Raw genomic sequence first — 18,271 nt, forward strand, 5'->3', positions numbered from 1 at the left:
CACGGGAATCTACATCACCCCTCACAAAGATGGCGGCGAAGCGCCGCGCGGGGCGGAAGTGCTGGGCGCGGCGCAGGGGCCGCCGGGAGTCGTAGTTTCTACCGGGCTCCGGCGGCGAGCCGCTGCCTCCCTCGCGGTCGAGGCCGGCCCGCTGAAGCCGCCATGCAGCTGCTGCTGGGGCTGCTCTGGCTCCTGGCGCCGGGCTCGGCCGCGCTGGAGCCCATCAGCCTGAGCATCGCCATCGGGGCGGCCTCGGTGCTCACCGGCTACCTCTCCTACCCCAGCTTCTACTGCGGCTTCGTGGAGTGCTGCCCCGGGGCGGCGGACCGGCCCAATACCACCGGTACCGGGCCAGGGGGGCCGAGCCCTAGCCGGGGGAGGGGGACCGGACCAGGCCGGGGAGCTGGAGCAGAACCGGGGGGAGCCGAGGCGGGGGGCTGGCCCAACGGAACCGGGATCGAACCCCAGGGGACTGGGTCGGTGCTGCCGAGGGCGCTAGCTCCAGGCTGGAACTGGGGGGCAGGGACACCAGGGGCAGAGCGGGACCCGGCCAGCGAGCCTTGGGGGACTAGCAGCCCCAGGCTGGCCCGGTGGAGGGGACATGGGAGGAGGGAGAGCTGCTTGGGATAGACCCGGGCTTCAAAGGGAAGGAGCCTGGCTTACTGGAAAGAGTGGAGAACTGGGGTCAGCACCCCAGGGTGCTACTCCCAGCCCTGCTACTCATTTGCAATGTGACCTTGAGAAAAGCCCTTGCCTTCTCTGTCTGAAGTTTCCCCATCTGTGAAATGGGGCTGATACTTCAGGTACCGCAGCTGGACATTCTGGGAGCCACATTCATTAGCGTTCTTAAAACACTTGGAGATCCTTGATGTAAGTGCAAATCAATATCGGGCTCTGTTTTCCTAGCACAGTTACCGAGGCCCCTCTAATGTTTCCTAGTGTGGGGTAAAGATACCAGACTGCCCAGAGAGAGAAATGGGATTAATGATGCCATTCAATTTGCAAGCCATTTTCTGAAATCTTTGCTCTTCTCAAATGACCTTTTTTCTTTTTCTCCTTGGATTCTTCAGCACTGAAGGAGGATCTGGATAATAAACTCTTTGGACAGCACCTTGCCAAAGACGTGATCCTGAAAGCAGTGACTGGATTCAGAAATAACCCAAATCCCAAAAAGCCACTTGTTCTCTCCCTACACGGCTGGGGAGGCACGGGTAAAAACTTTGTCAGCCAATTCATCGCAAAAAGCATTCACAAAGCGGGACAGAAAAGCAAATTTGTTCATCTCTTTATAGCCACACTACACTTCCCACATGAACATCAGATTCAACTGTATAAGGTAAGAGAGCAAATTTTAACTTCTCCTTGGTGATATTAGTAAATATTAATCATTAAAACGCTACCCTGTGAAATTAGATTGTTCCTGATGTACAAATCCATAGGTGTCTCAAGATCTCAAATAACAAACTCTTGTATCCAGCTAGTGTTTCTGTGTATTTTCAAACATTCACTGATAAGTTTGTGGAGGTGGAATCTAAATATTCCCCTGCAGTGCTAGAAACTGGAACACAACAGCACTGAGTTAAATGCTAAGAAATGGAAAGTGAAACAGACAAGTCTGTTTACTCTTGCTTTCAGTGTTCCTCAAAGGATTAAAAATTACTTCCTTGCCTACCTTCCCCTGGGGTTACCCTTCACATTTCTTTTTACAGCTTTCACTATTGTGAAATGTCCTTTGCTCAAGCTAAATGAGGTGACTGTAAGGAACAGTAATTTCAGAGGCTTATAAGTGACTGATGCTGATCACCTTGTTTATTCCCTGCAACTTCCATGAAAAGGATAGTCACAGACTGAAAGTTACGTACTCAAAGCATCTTTAAATGTTTAAAACTGAACATTTCAGGAATCTATTTTTGACGGTTGTTTGTTTTTTATTATTAGTCAAGTAGATGGTAAAAGTAGTACTGTAGAAGAAATATCTTCCTTTCCCCTGTATGGTCTTCCATTTGAACCACGATCTTCATGCTTTAACTGTTCAACTGAGGTTGGAAGGAATAATGCGCTTTATGGTGACTCTCATCAAATAACTGGAACAGGATTCACATCCTAGCAGCATGTGAAGGTAGTGGTCATATTCCTCCCTTCTGGAAGCTGCATATAATCAGAGCATTGAAAGGATCATTACTCACACCCCCTCCCAGGTGTTTTTTGCGCTTTCTGCAAGTGGGACCTAGTTGTTTAATGTGTGTTTCTCGTTTGTTCCAGGATCAATTGCAAACGTGGATTCGGGGTAACGTGAGCGCCTGTGCCAGGTCCGTGTTCGTATTTGATGAAATGGATAAACTGCACCCTGGCCTCATTGATGCCATCAAGCCATTCTTAGACTATTATGAGCAGATTGATGGGGTGTCCTACCGGAGAGCCATCTTTATCTTTCTCAGGTTTGTTGTCTGTCTACCATGGCAAATCCAGGGTCACCTGCGCCTTCACTGTCACTGTGGTATGTGTCTTGACCACGAAGAACTTCCAAGCATCAGCAGGAATAGAACCCAGATTCTTCTGTCAAAAAGCATGTGCTATCTGAGCTAAAGAAGAATGTCCATTAGCTGTCTGCATTGCAGGGCCTATGATACAGTTGAGCAATTCTGCCTCCATCCAGCAAAGGACTGTAGTGCATAACACCTTAAAGTGGGCCAATCTGATAGTCTAGTCTAGTAATCTATACAGCAGATTGGAGATCAGATCCTGAATCTGTCCCTCATTCCATGTGCTGGGAGCTTCACTACAGGGTGGTGGAGAGACTACTTTGCATCACTCAGAGGGCCCATCACATGTGCTTAGCTGATGATTTCTTTTGAGAGGGAGCTATGTGACCATTTCTTCTGAGCAAGAGGTATTGTGGCTCAGAACCAACGCTGTAAGGACAATGTGGAATTTAGTCCTAAATGACTTTGGCATTGGTTTAAGGTTTTTATTCTAGTGACATAGTGCTTGCCATGCAGACAAACATTAGACCAGACAAGTGTTAAATGTAATCCTGCTAGAGAAGAGATGCTGGACTCTTCCTGTCTTGGGTCTGTACTAAACTCTTTCTCTCATGAACAGTAATGCCGGTGGGGATTTAATTAATAAAGCAGCTCTGGACTTCTGGAGGAGTGGAAAAGACAGGAAGCAGATTCAGCTGAAAGACCTGGAGCCTCTGTTATCTGTAGCAGTCTTCAATAATAAGAATAGTGAGTTACTTTCCCAATGAGTGGGAGGTTCTTTTACTTCATAACTCCACAGAAAATCCTCGCTCGGTGTGTGCTGCTCCAGCTTGCCTCTTTAACTGTGTAATATTGTTGTACTCGCACTCCCACACAGTTAGGCCCAGATACTGCCAGGCTCTGAGCACAACAATTCATTGATTTCACTGGATGCTTTGCACATTTCAGGAGGCACTCTGCAGCTCTCAGGATCGGGTCCTCACCCAACAGAATGTTTGTTTCAGGGAGAAATGATGCCCAATGTTTTTCACCTCTGTGGATTGACCTGAGTTTATAACCTAACTTGGGTCCCAGTGAAAATGATGTTAGATGATCCCAGCCTGGTTCTTAGAAGATAGCTGCCTACCTGATAACTAGGGTCCAACCAAATTCAGGGTTCATTTTGGTCAATTTCATGGTCATGGGATTTTAAAAATCATAAATTTCATGATTTCAGCTATTTGAATCTGAAATGTCATGGTGTTATAACGGTAAGGGTCCTGACCCAAAAAGGAGTCGTTGGGGGGAGGTTGCAAGGTTATCATGGGGAGTGGGTTGAGGTACTGCTACCCTGACTTGCGTGCTGCTGCTCACGCCAGCGCTGCCTTCAGAGCTGAGCTGCTGGAGAGCGGTGGCTGCTGGCTGGGAGACCAACTCTGAAGGCAGAGCGGCTGCCAGCAGCAGCGCAGATGTAAGTGTGGCCTGGTCTGGTGTTGCCACCCTTCCTTCTGCGCTGCTGCCTGCAGAGCTGGGCCCTGAGTCAGCAGCTGCCACTGTCCAGTCACCCAGCTCTGAAGGGAGCAGCGCAGAAGGAAGGGTGGCATGGTATGGTATTGCCGCCCTTACTTCTGCGCTGCTGCTGGCGGGGTGCTCCCTTCAGAGCTGGGTGCCTGGTCAACAGCCGCCGCTCTCCAGCCGCCCAGCTCTGAAGGCGGCGCAGAAGGGTGGCAACACCATGACCCCCCCCCCCCCTAAAATAACCTTGTCACCCCACGGTAACTCCCTTTTGGGTCAGGACCCCTAATTTGAGAAACATCGGTTTCCCCCGTGAAATCTGTATAGTATAGGGCAGCAGTTCTCAAACTGTGGGTTGGGACCCCAAAGTGGGTCCCAACCCATTTTAATGGGGTTGCCAGGCCTGGCTTAGACTTTCTGGGGCCAAAGCCTGAGCATCTCCATCCGGGGCTTCAGCCCTGGGCATTGGGGCTCGTATTACAGGTCCCCTGCCTGGGACTGAAGCCCTTGGGCTTGACTTTGCCCTCCCCCCAGGTGGCGGGGCTCAGGCTTCGGTCCCCCCTCCAGGGGTCATGTAGTAATTTTTGTTGTCCGAAGGGGGTCGCAGTGCAATGAAGTTTGAGAACCCCTGGTATAGAGTAAAAGCACATACAAGACCAGATTTCACGGTCTGTGATGCGTTTTTCATGGCTGTGAATTTGGTAGGGCTCCACTGATAACAGTAAAATCAAAGACCTCTGCACAGAGGAAGACCTGTACCTGGACCAGCAGAGGGTACTGCAGATCAGGATTGAAGAGCACTGACAGAGCTGTGTACAGAATATTCCTGCTTTACGCCTGGTGCAAGCTAGTGCCATTATAAGTGACCAATATGAATCAAAGTCTAAATCTTAGATAATGTCCCTAGAGGTGTAAGACCTAGGTGCAGTGCCTGGGCCTTTCATGTTTGGAAGTGGTATGGGGCTGTTCATCTGTCATTGAGTAAAATCACCTACCTAGAAAACAAGGAGCAAGTATTTACTGACAATGGAGAACAGAACTGTCATTAGGATGTTACAGATGTTCTCCCTGACCATTTAAGCAAACCTCCTGTCTGATGTTTTCTAGGTGGCTTGTGGCACAGCAGCCTGATCGACAGAAACCTCATTGATTACTTTGTCCCCTTCCTGCCCCTGGAGTACAAGCATCTTAAGATGTGCATCAGGGCAGAAATCGAGTCTGGTGGCAAGAAAATCAACGAGGCAATCGTCGATGAGGTGGCCAACGAGATGACGTTCTTCCCAAAAGATGAGAAAATCTACTCTGATAAAGGCTGCAAGCTTGTGCAGCAGAAGCTGCTGTATTACTGGGAGAGGTTATGAGCAATATGGAACTGAGGTGGAACAAGGAACTCTGCGCCCCTTTAGCTCGCTGAAGCACTTTTAATGGCATTTTGAAGTCTGTCTTCTTTGCACTTTTAATATTTTGGGACATGTGGCAGGGATCCTAGGAATGACTTTTTTTTTTTTTTAAACCCCAATGCTCTTCCTTAAACATGCAGTACCCAACTGTTGCCTTTTTAATCTGGGATAGTCTCTAGATATCTTTGAGCATAGCATTCATCACTGGATACAGCCTTCACTGTATTGTATTTTAACAGCTGAGATTGTTAAAAATTCCATCCTCTCCCTCCAACCCTTGCTACTAGACAACTGGAGTAAAATGAAGGAATCCTTCCATTTGGCCACAGTCCCTTCCTAGCACATGGAAGGTCCAATAGGAGCTTTGGCCTGGACTTCAGCTGGCGTGCCCAGGGTCCATGATAATGGCACTGGTAGAGTCCTTGATGCTTTGCTAGTTCAAATGCCACTGTGCTGGAAGTACTCCTTGTGCTCTGGAGAAGGTTGGTAGTGTTGTGCTTAGAGGGTCAGCTCTCCGGGGATGGAAGGGCAGGACCTTGGTTCATTTCTGACTCTAAGCTGTCTTCATGCCTCCTGCTGTGGTGATGTGGAACGTTAAGGTGAACTCAAAGAAACCTGGGGTTGGGGAGAAATTAGTTGCTTCCCTCCATGGTTTCTATCCAAAAGACTCTCTATTCTTTCCCCTCCTCATATGAAATTTGAATCAAAGGGAGTCCAAGTGGCTGTGTGCTTGGCTGCCAGTGGGTATTTCTGCCCCTTTCAGTGGGCAGGGGGAACCGTTCACCAGGGGTTTGACTGCTACAGCACCTCAGGAAAGCGTCTTGTCTTTCAGTGGGGAAACATTCATGAAGGTTTGACTGTTACAACGTGTCAGGTCAATATCTATGCATGGTGGTGGGCATGAAATCCACAAAGTGTTACATTCCCTCCAAGCCACAGCTGTGTAATCCAGGAATACCCCCCTTCCCCTCCCCAGACACACACCTTGCTTGAATGTTACCTTGTAGTAGAAATGATTTTGAATAGTCTATTTTTGATACTATTTTATACTAGATTGTTGAAGTGAAAGTACAAAATCTTTTCCTACAGAACTGGGAAGGGAAGGGGGGGAGTGGGAAATATAGTCAAAGAACAATCTTCCCCCATTGCAGCCTTATTTTTAATAGTTATTAAAGAGAACCTGTGTCTGGCACAGTCAGTGTGAAACATCTTGTTCCCAGCAGCAAGGTGAAATGGGAACCTGAAGGGTTAGGAAGCTGGGAGAGGATCAACCTTCACCCATCCAGTAAGGGTGGAGTTTTCATATTGCAGCTTACTCACCAAAGACTCAACTTTCTAACTCTTTTTCTCCCTCCTACTCTGCCATACATGAGAGCTGGAAGTGCCTTTACATAAATGGAGGATAAGAAAGCTTAACTTACTACATAGTTCACTTAATGTGTATGTGCAGCATAGTATCAGTGCAGCTAAGACTCATGGGAGGAACTTGATTTTATTATGTAATTGCTGAATTAACTCCCTCTTATACATTGACACTTGTTTTAAGATGGTTTGGAAAACTGCTTTTTATTAATGTCTCAAATCAAGCCTGTTTTTATTCAAACTACTAGCAAGAAAGCTTTAAATGTTCACCTTAACCTCTGCAATTGAAGGAGTCAGTTACACTTTTTATAACCTTGCATGCAGTTTTGTCATAACTGTGACAAACTGTTTACTCTGATGCAATCACTTGAAGTGGACAGTAGCTATTAACCTTGGGATATTGGACTGTTGCTTTGATGTGTGATGTTTTATCTTTATTGGTAACTCTTCCTCAAAAAGGTTCTAAACACTGCACTCACAAACGTTTAGTACCTCTGATCTGAATGTAAAGTACTCATGCAGTTTTTAAAACTCTAAAAGGTCATAGCTGCAATAAATGTCTTTTGTCCTTCAGCTGCCTTTTGACTTATTAAAGAACTGCCAGCTGGTAGACACTACCATTCGACTGCTTAACACCTAGGCATTCATGCTGTGGTATCTCAAGTTCCTTCCACTCAAGTTTGGTCTGATGAAGTTGGGCCATCTTTAAGTAACAACTGACTTACAAAGGTACCTTGTAGGAAGGAGCAGGTAAGAATAGGCTAGACCTCCCTGTAGCTTTTTGTTGAATACAGCAGGGTGCCCCAGTTCAGCCACACCAATGCAATTTGCAAAGGTGCCATTCAGGAGTATAGAGGTGGAAGGCCTTCCTGAGTCAGAGAAGTAATGCTCCTTTCAGGTGATAAACCTGAGGTGGGGATTTAGCTGAAAAGGTTGCATTTTTACCTGTTTCCACTGGGCAAGAATGGCTGAAAGTTTGCTCTTCTCACAGCAAATCTTCAGCATTCCTGCCAGTTTTTTCTATGATGCAATCTGTAGAAATGTAGCTTGCCACATATCTTCAGCAGTAATAGGATGTATTCAAGCAGGATCTCGGTCCTAACTGTCACCAGACCCTGACCAGGTCACTTGATCTCAATTTCCCCCACTGTTAGAGTGTAAGTACTGTGGTAGTACCCCTGGAGTTCAGCTGCTAGAATTTAAACACTCCATCTAGACAGCAGGGTTAAAATGCCAGCAGCCCAGTATAAACATCCTACCATTAGTGGGAAATTGGTGTTCTATGCAAGACAGGGCGAATGCTCTTTCCTCCCTTCCCCACCCCGTGCTCTCATAGATGCTCACAGTAGGACTCTAACAGCATTAAGTGCTTTGAGTTCGCTAATGGATGGAAGTGCAAAGTATTACTTGGCAGAGTTGCGTAATGTTCTTCACTACTGAAAGTGAGAGGTTCAGGATATTGTGATATAAACAAGAGCAGGATTTCTTGGACAGAAACCACCAGGGACACCAGTGATGGAAGTTTCTTGCTTCCCCTCTCTGCTAATTGCATCATGTCACTATAAGTTTGTAGAATGTAATCCTCAATTTATTATTTCAGGGAAGCCATCAAATAGCGACTGTTTGGAGCACTACACCCTTATTCCAGCTGGTCTGCCCTGCGAGTTTCAAAAACTCAGGCTCCTGGGGGGTTATGAAACCAGCAGGTTAAAGGGAATCTCTGAGAATGAGCTAACAGTTTTAAGTTAATTTACGTTATCCAAATGTAACAAGAACAAACAGGAAAGGCTTGAATCCTGCTGCTCCATTTCTCTACAGAGGTGCAAAAAGCAATGCACACCAAGTGCTGCATTTTAACTGTCCCATGTGGACACTGCTGGAATGAACTAAAAGGTATCTACTTTGCAGAAACATAGTCCTGTTTGAAGAGGACTACATTACTGCAAACTAGGTACAGCGTCCACAGCAGTTATAATGCAGCACCCTCGTGCCTGCTGCAATTCACACATCCCTGGTCTGCACTGTGGCACAATGTAGACATAACCACGGCCATCATCACTTACTGTAACTAGTCACCCATGCTAGTGACATCAATAAGAAGTGGGCATTTTAAGAGGAAGTGGGGTTTTAATCTACTCTAGCAGCTGGACAATTTCAGTCAGTGTTTTAGGCACCTTTAGAATACAGTTGAGACTACAGCCTGTGGAAGACTGTTCCTCTTACAAAGAGACAGGAACCTGGTTTGCACTAGCATAGCTTTAGAAAACTCATGCACAATCCCAAGCAGTCTGCACTAATTATTCGCTTGCTTCACATTGCAAATCATAATGACTTAGCTAATCTTTTTCAGCAATGGCTAAAGAACCCTGTCTCTCTCCACTACCTAGCCCCTTTGTAGCCTAGCCGCAAAAAATGAACATGGAAGTTTGTATTCAAGCACAGCAGAATGCCTCTAACCAGAAGGCAGAATAAGCATGGTAAGATGGTAAATTTACATACAAAGATAACCATGAGGCAGTCCCTTCAATATATGCAAATAGCAGAGAGGTACCATATACAAATGTTACTGGTGAGAACTTTTATTGAGGGAATTATAAAAATCTTATTTTGAAATTGTAAGATCTAGAAACTGAAATGCAAAAAAGTTAACAGTGTTGGCAATTATAACTAAAACTGGCAGATAGGCTGCTGTAACTTTAGTTGATGCCATTACAGTAATTAAATATTTTCCCAGGTAGTTTTGAAGCTGTCTTCATCCCTTTCCACATGGCACTGCCTTGTAAGGCTAGGATCAAAACTAAATCACACAGAGCTTGAAAGGGGTGAAAAATTACCCAGACTGCTACTTTCAGCATTTAGAAAAGTTTAAAACTAAAGAAAATCTTACAGCAGCCACATGGACTGAATAGGATTTAACAGATTCTGCCTTCCAATTACTCTGATTCTATGAAACAAACGCCAAACACTAGATTTTAGTAAACAGCCCTTTTCTTCATTACCAGAAAGGAAAGACAGTGTCACAGCTACACTTCACAGCAAACAGCCAAAGAAGGAACTAACTCCACTACAGGGATACAGTCAACAACTTTGCTGCAGTTCCTCCTCCTACTCAGCCTTGTTTCACACACTGACCTTCCCTTATCAGAGATGGATTCCACATCGCTAATGCAGTCCGGCACCAGAAGGGACAGTTTACACCCTTGTTTTTATAAGAATGGCACTGCATAATGCTAGGTAAAAGGACATATGGGCTCACTCCCGCACTTTGGTTCCAATAGAGCTGGAAGCACCAAGGCTGGTTGTTTTTAAGAAAAACAAAAACCTGCATATCCACCTTTCAAAGACAGTCTGGGAAATACCCCACCCACAACTCCTAGGAATGGTCTTGCAGCTATAAGGGCCTTGATTAAAATATTCTGTATCATCTGGAAACCATTTCTACAAATTAAAACCTAATTAAAACCAGATCAAAACTGCAGGTCTAACGTACATATGTGTTCCACTGAACAATTGTAACGATCAACCAATCCATGATTTGAGATAAATCATAGGTACTGTTAGACAATGCTCTGGAAGGGGTGACTGCTCCATGCACAGTTCTTCCCTAACTTCATGGCACAGGACTGATGTCTTTTGAAGATATGACTATTACAGGGCTCTCCCAGAATAAAAAGACAAGTGTCTTGCCACTTATTTACATCAGGCAATTAAATGACAATGTTCCTTTTTTTTAAAAAAGTGCTTGACAAATGAAATGTTTCGGTTTCTCCACTTCATGATTAGGTTCATTTTTTCCTTTGCAGATCACAGCATCGTAAACATTACAAGTCATAGTAAAAATCCAGCTTGGTGAACACAGTTTTGCATCCTTTATCAGAGTAGATTTTCTCCTCCTTGGGGAAGTAGGTCATCTCATCAGCTACTTTGGTTATGATTTCTTCATCCACCATGTAGCCACGTGATTCAAGTTCAACCCTGACACACATTTTCACGTGTTTGTACTCCAGAGGCAGAAAGGGGACAAAATAATCAATGAGGTTTCTGTCGATCAGGCTGCTGTGCCAAAAGCCGCCTGCAAAAAATACTGTTGGTTAGTGCACCTTTTGTGGAGGCTGACAGCTAGTAGGGAGGGGGATACATTTATCACAACTCCCTGCTACCCACCCTAAAGTTGTTTACTCTTGGTCTGTATTCTTACCACAATCACTTCTCTTTTTATAAGGTCCCACATTGCCATAGTAGGAGCGTGGCTTCACTTTAAGCCAAGCAAGATGGACACAGAAACCTCACATATTGGAGCTGTTGCTGCATGTCAAGGTTTCAAGGCTAGCGGCACCTCTGCTCGCTCTCCAGTCTCAGTGCGGCCCCTCAGTTGTTAGGCTCTAAGCCTTTACCTGTCCTGGGGCAGAATCCTACAATTCTCCCACTTTTAGACTGGGACCTGGCCACAGTATCTGGTGGATCAACCTTGCTTACTCTAACAGGTTCAACCGGGTTTGGGTACCTGCAGTTCTTCCCTTCAGGAGCCCATGGCCAGCAGTAAATACAGTGACCAGACAGCCTTTTCAAACCAAAGTATTGTTTAATCTTAGCAGTAGACATAAAGCATAACAAAGAGGATTTTAAAACAAAGGGCCATGCACATGTCTATCTTACCTATGGCTTACCATCTCCCTGACTTGGAAGCCTAGGAAGGCCTTTCTGCTTCAGACCCTCCAGCAGGGTCTATGAGTGTTTCAGTTTATTCCCCACAAACGACTACCTGACCTCTTGCCACAGAATCTTTTAAATTGTCATTTTGATTTCCAGGCTGGGCAAAACAAGTTCTGTAATTTGGCTGGAGCCAAGGAAGTAGGTTCCTCACAGCTAATATCCCAGGTATTTTCTCTAAGCCTCCTTCAAGTGTTTACGAGGGCATGTTTTTATTCCCCAACCGCCTGCTGTTAAACTAAAATGCACATAGTAGATATCCCAATATTTAACCCAATGCAGCAGAGTGGGTAGAATTAAATCAAAGTGATTTAAAACCACCAAATTTTAATCAATGCAAATCAGCAAGCAGGAAAACTTGATTAAATAATCAGTTTTAATGGAATTTTGCATTTATACTTTAGTTACTTTCCTAAAGAAAGGTTGATTCTTATTGGTTGGTAACCATTAAAACAGGTTGGTTTCCAATTGAATAGAGCTTTTACATTAAATTTGGTGCTTTTGTTGGGGGTGGGAGAAGCTAACTAAGAGGATGTGCTGTTACCTATACATAGTTAAGCAGTTATATAGCTTAATTTATATTTATTCAGATTTTTATTTTTTATATTTGTTATGCCAGAAATGGTGAATGATACACTTATTAACTAAAAAAAATGTATTTGTGATTTGTATCAAAATGTTTATCAGAATGTTTTGCATTTAAAACTGATTTCTTAAACAAAGAAAATACTATCTGTGGTTAGTGAATTTAACTGCTTGTTTCACGTCATCATCTCCTTTAGGATTTTAGAACTAGTACACGTCATCCTCTGACGCATAGATCGGAAGAGGAAAACAAGTTTTCCTGTTTCTTCAACTCCCACTGGTTTCTTTTCGTTGAATGAAAGTCATTGAACTGACCTATCTGAATAAAGTAAAAACCAACCAACCAAAAAAAACCCCAACAACTTTCTCTGCATCTGCTGAAGAGGCTACTGCTGTCAAAAGCTGGTTTAGCACTTCAACGAACGCTGGTTTGGCCAGTGACTTCCACCAGTTCAGTGGTTTGACTTTCTTTAAAATTTGGCAGCAAACATGTAATGCTTAATATTTTTTATTTAATTTAAATGTTAATAGATTATAGTAAGTTTAGACCTTAGCACAGGTTGTCATAACCAGATGTTTAATTTTAAATAGATTTAAAAAAAAAAAGAAAAAATTTAAACAAAAAGTCAGATTTAAATTTTTTTTAAAAACCATCTATTCATCCATACTGTGTTGTAGACACAGTGAACTTCTCAAGAGCCAGGTCACATACAATGTTAATGAATTACAGAGCAGTCCCACGTCCTTCACACTGCACCACTCCTCTCCATCTCAAACCAGCAACCAAACAGCATCAGTCTGAATACTTCATGACTATACCATGGCACCTCCCTGCCTGAAAACTGGAGTTCACACAGAGCTGCAACTGCTGCCGCCACACCAGTTCACATCAACTCTAGCCCTGCCATTTTTGCTTCTCTCTCTCTGTCTCTTGGTAAATAAACCTGTGTGCACTTTCACCATGGTAAAAGCAGTTTCTTTCTCTCTCTCTCATCCTAAGGCTGCTCAAAAGAACAACATCAACCAACAGATGCAGAATCCATCGTTTAACACAACAGTCACTGAGTGCACTTCTTAGTTTGTCATCCTGCAGACTGCTCTGCTGGAGAGCTGTAATAGTCCAGTTCCATTGTTAGAAGGTTTATTTCTAAGCTATTGTTAAAAATAACTTTGTAACTACACAACTATGCCATTATAATTTAAGGAAAACTAACTCAGGCTGGCAATCCATCCACCCTCAATTCTGAAGGGCAAGGAAGTATTGGGGTGTGGCATTTATCGTGGACCCTCCAATTATGAGCCAAATAAAATCTATCTACAGTCTTGGAAAGGGGAATGGCAACCTTCCTCATCAGAGATAGTAGGTCAGTGCCACAGGCAGCAAAAAGATGCATAAAATAATCTCACTTAAAAGTTGCATATAGTCTGTTGAAGAGTCAAACTATGTAAAGAGTGAAATATTATGGCAATCCCATGATTACCACTGGGACCATTACAACTGAAACATTTGTTTCTTAGGTGTTCTCCAAAGGAGAGGCAGTTGACAAATACCAGAAATAGATGCAGAACCACTCTTTCAAAGAGAAGTATTTTTAGACACGGGAATAACCAATTTTACTCACTGTTCTTATTGTTGAAGACAGACAGAGACACTCCAGCTTCCAGGTCTTTGAGTTCCATGGTTTCCCTTTTCTTTCCACTTTTCCAGAAATCTAATGCCACCTCTGTTATCTTTTCAGCCCCCGCATTGCTGTGTGAAGGAGGGAAAGGATTTCAGCTGGATGTGTTTCTCAGAGCATTCAGTTTATAGCATTGCAAGTATTTCACAGATGCTCCTTACCTGAGAAAGATGAAGATGGCTCGCCGATAGGACACTCCATCAAGCTGCTCATAATAGTCCAAGAACGGTTTGATGGAATCAATGAGCCCTGCATGCATTTTATCCATTTCATCAAATATAAAGATTGACCTGCCACAGGCGCTCACGTTTCCCCGAATCCATGACTGCAACTGGTCCTGTTACACAAAATAAAGGAGCACGCAAATTCCATTTCCATCAATATCACGTTAAAGACACGGGAAATATGTAGATTTTAGATCACCCCTTTCCATTCAAAAGCTGTAACTTCAATTGTGTACCTGTAGTTCTGTGAATTTCTTGATCCAAAACTGGTTAAAAGGTCAACAGTAAACAATGATAAAAAGAACAGTAACAGAAATGCATTCTGTTGTTAAAATAACCTTAAGAACTCGGGTGAGTTACCAGAATCTGTCTGCCAGGTATCTATGAAAAAGGACTATACTTCAAGCCAGTGAATGAACATCAATACAAAGCAGTGATCTGGCTTGTAGGACAAAGTGAAGCCCAGTGGGGCAAACTATTTTCTCTGGTGCTAATACTCTGCAGTCATGTAGCATATTCCATCCTTAGATCTCAAAACATTACCCAACTAATGAATGTTGCACAAACTGAGTCAGCAAGAGATTAAGTGACTTAGCCAAGGTCACATAATAAAATCACAGGAACAGCTAGGAATTGAACCTAGAATCATAACTCCTAGTCCCGTGCTTTAAGCCCTAGTAAATAATCTAACTGGAGGTGATTAAAAACCTTTCAAAAGTGTAGTTTTGTTCAGAAAGGGGGTTAACCTCATTTAAGTATTTTATTGTATGGCACAAGGGTTTACCCACTGTTAAATGTTACGTTTAAGATTAGCAATGAGAAAGAAAAGGAACTGGGACAGTTGATTTAAAACCAACAATGACTCTGCTGATCACCTCCAGTGATCATCATCATTTTACCAGTCTCACTATTATTTGGTTCCTGCACATGGGTGAGGCAGTGCAGGGAAGACAGCACTGCCTGTGCTTTGGATAAAGAGGGCTTTAATTTCTAGCACTGTCCACATGGTAAATTTCACAAGCAGTTTTTCTTTGTAAGTGAACAAAGAGCATAAAGATCCATTTCTCCCACTGCATTTAGGAAAGACTCAGCTGGGGCAGGACAATAGAAAGCTTTACAAGGGGAAACATATAAACTAGAGAAAAAGTAGAATTCTCCATTTTAAAAGCTTATGTATAGACTGTTCCATTCCTTTAAGTCTTCAGCATGCATACATTTTGTGTTTACATGTTCAAAACACTGTACAAACATTCACTAATCAGCACAATACTCCTGTTAGGTAAAAAAGTTTCATCCTCATCTCGCAGACAGCAGAAGAGACTCTCTCACACAACCCAGTGGTAGATTCAGGATTAAAATTCAGGAACACAAACAATGGTATTTCTCTAAACTGTGCTGCCTCACATATCTACCTGCCTGAGGTACTTATATAGCCCCTGTCACTGTGGTATCTCAGCATTTCACAAGCTTTAATGTATCCATGCTCACAACATCGCTGTGAGGGACAAAGTACTACTAGCCCCATTTTTCAATTGGGAAACTGAGGCAGAGAAAGACTAAGTCACATGCCCAAAGTTACACAGGAAGCCTGTGGTGGGATACTTGGGTTCAGTTCTCCGTTCCAAGTCCCATGTTGATGCCCTACCCGTGTCCTTTCCCTCTAGATAGGGACATGAGAGGATGCATAAACAATTTTTTTTTACATCCAGGGGAAATCAGTCCCTAAATGTTACGGTATACACATTTGCACTTCAGACTCGACATACATTGTATTTTACTGTTTCAGATAAAAAGTCTTCACTTGCTAGTACTCCTGATCCCATAACCTTTATAAACTAATACAATCACACTTCCCTATGATGAGCTCCAAAATACACTCTCACCTTGTAGTGGCCAACACTATGTGCATGGGGAAAATGCAAAGTGGACACAAATTGATGGACATAATTGCTGTTCAGGCCTCCTTCATAGATACTCTCGGCAATTATTTTACTGACAAAGTTTTTGCCAGTACCAGTCCATCCATGCAAGGAGAGGGTGAGAGGCTTTTTGGGGTTTGTATTGTTCAAGAAGCCAATCACAGCTTTCACAATCACCTTCTTCACGAGGTGCTGGCCAAACAGTTTCTTGTCCAAATCCTCCTGGAGCGCTGAATGAAGAAGACACCAATCAGATAAGTATAAAAGACGGTGACAAGTTTTAGCGTTTCTAAGCTGCTTCAATACAGAGGACCCTTTAATAACATTATCTCAGGGTGCCCAAACTTTGCTCATCCCAGGGCAGCTGCCGGGGGGATCAAAGAGCTACCCTGACTAGAACAGAGCAACCACTTTTCTCTTTAATATATAGATATGACCAGTGGAGACTACAGACCCTAGCATGTGATGCTCTGGTTCCAGCTGCCAAACACTACGCCATGTTCCTGTGGAGATAATCATACCCCCTTTTACTCTCCCTCCTTCCATCTGGAAGCAGCCACACATCCCTTTAGAAGAAGGCAGAGCCCAGTCCTCCCTTCATCTTCCCTAGAGCCCCCTAAAACAGCCTCCTTGGCATCCAACCTCTAATCGCTGTCCCTGCTCCTCACCACGTTCCTCTGCCTGCTGCCCCATATCCCTCTCCCCAGCGACCCTGCCCTGACCCCCTCTCTCAGGGTGCATCTTCCTAGGGGCCCCTGATCCTTCCCCCACATAAAGAGCCCTCAAGCTCAACTCCACCCCACCGCGACAACTCTCAAGCCCTCCCCAACCCTGTGCTTACCCCACAACTGCCAACCCCACCCCCCGTACCTGCGCCCGCCCGGGCCCCCTCCCGCTGGAGGCAGCACTCCCTGAAGTAGCAGTAGAGGCGGGGGTAGGAGATGAGGCCGGTGAGCGCTGAGGCGGCGCCAGCCAGCGCCAGCCCGAGGCTGATGGGCTCCACCGTCTGCACCGGGCTCAGCAGCAACACGAGGCCCAGGGCAGCCCCCGGCGGCACCCGCAGCAGCTTCATACCCCCCTCCGCCAGGCCCCCACAGCCCCGACCCTACCAGCCGCCACCCCGACCCAGCCCCAGCGCTTCCGCATCCGGACTAACCGCTTCCGCCGCCGCCGCCATCTTGGTTGTGGGCAGAGGCCTTCTCCAAGGCTGAGGGAGCGGGCGGGAGGCGGCGGCCATTTTGGAAACAGAGGCATTGACTGTCACGTGACAGACCAGTTCCCCTTTGACCCCAGGCCCGCGAGCACGCTGCGCGGCAGGTCACGTGTCACGACACGCGGTCAAGGCTGCCGTAGCGGCCGAAGCGCCGGGCCGTGCTGCGGGGCAGAGCACCCAGCGCTCTGGGCGGTCTAGCGGCAGATGGCACCAGAGCCCCTGCTGGAGGGACACCCAGCCCCGGCCCTGAGCCTGCTCTCCACAAGCCCCAAATGTTCTGTTAGAGCTTTGCTGAGAGGCTCCCTGTTCCTCCTGTGTCCTCTGCGGCTAGAAGCAGGGGCGGAGGGAGAGCTCAGTGGACTGAGCATTGGCCTGCTAAACCCAGGGTTGCGAGTTCAATCCTTGAGGGGGGCCATTTAGGGATCAGGGCAAAAATCAGGGATCAGCCCTGGGGGTTGGACTAGATGACCTCCTGAGGTCCCTTCCAGCCCTGATATCCTGTGGAAGGAGGTCAGGCCTGGTATACAAACCCTTTAACACCCAGCCCCCTTGAAAAGAGTAATTAAGAAAGAATGGTTTTGGTCTGTCTGCTCAGAGTCACTGCTGGTTGATAAAAGCCCATTTCAACCTGCTCCTGCTAAAAAATGAACACAATATTGGCACTGCTTTCAGCCAGACCGTTTCATTGTGCAGGACCAGGTGTCCCGATTTTATAGGGACAGTCCTGATTTTTGGGTCTTAGGCTCCTATTACCCCCCCAGTCCCTGTCCCACTTTTTCACATTTGCTGTCTGGTCACTCTACATTGTACTTCCTATTATTAACAGTTTTGTCAAGTTGTATAAAATGCTATTTTCATGCTTCCTAAATCAGGTGGTTTTACGTATCAATGCACTGTTGATCCTGAGATTAAAATGGTCTTGAGCATCACTAAAATGAACTGGAAACCTTTGGATTCACACATTTTGTTTATCACAGATGATTTACAGCAAATGCAAGCATGTAACTCACTGATAAACCAACTGGTTTTCAGCTATAAATATGAAAAGAGGGTGGTGGCTCTGTAGCCTCACACTTGTGACTGTTAAATTAAAAACATTACTCCAGAACTCATTAACAGTACAACATTTCTTAAGTCATCTTTTGAGGAAAAGATTATTTAAATATTTGAACTCTCCATGCTGTTTATCCATACTCTAAATG

At 45.0% G+C, this 18,271-nt stretch overlaps 2 protein-coding genes across 4 annotated transcripts; one reads left to right on the plus strand and one right to left on the minus strand.

Moving 5' to 3' along the window:
* The first annotated feature begins 117 nt into the window (after nt 1-117).
* On the plus strand, nt 118-7,312 carry LOC311532222 (torsin-1A-like). The gene is made up of 5 exons (XM_084650504.1): nt 118-343; nt 1,071-1,336; nt 2,263-2,438; nt 3,103-3,230; nt 5,085-7,312. Exons 1-5 carry the CDS (start codon nt 163-165, stop codon nt 5,336-5,338), a joined length of 1,005 nt encoding a protein of 334 aa, XP_084506630.1. The 5' UTR covers nt 118-162; the 3' UTR covers nt 5,339-7,312.
* On the minus strand, nt 1,391-16,962 carry LOC311532220 (torsin-1A-like). 3 transcript variants are annotated; one of them, XM_084650501.1, is made up of 5 exons: nt 16,727-16,962; nt 15,821-16,086; nt 13,875-14,050; nt 13,657-13,784; nt 1,391-2,148 (listed from the first exon to the last, which is right to left on the minus strand). In XM_084650501.1, the coding sequence occupies exons 1-5, from the start codon at nt 16,926-16,928 to the stop codon at nt 2,033-2,035; spliced, it is 888 nt and encodes a 295-aa protein (XP_084506627.1). In that variant the 5' UTR covers nt 16,929-16,962; the 3' UTR covers nt 1,391-2,032. The 3 variants fall into 3 exon arrangements, with proteins under 3 accessions (XP_084506627.1, XP_084506628.1, XP_084506626.1); XM_084650502.1 differs by lacking the exon at nt 1,391-2,148 and adding an exon at nt 10,497-10,811 and having other exon boundaries at nt 16,034-16,086; XM_084650500.1 differs by lacking the exon at nt 1,391-2,148 and adding an exon at nt 10,497-10,811.
* Nucleotides 16,963-18,271: the final 1,309 nt, after the last annotated feature.

Source organism: Lepidochelys olivacea (genome assembly GCF_965140295.1).
Source record: "Lepidochelys olivacea isolate rLepOli2 genome assembly, chromosome: 16".
Lineage (NCBI taxonomy): Eukaryota > Metazoa > Chordata > Testudines > Cheloniidae > Lepidochelys > Lepidochelys olivacea.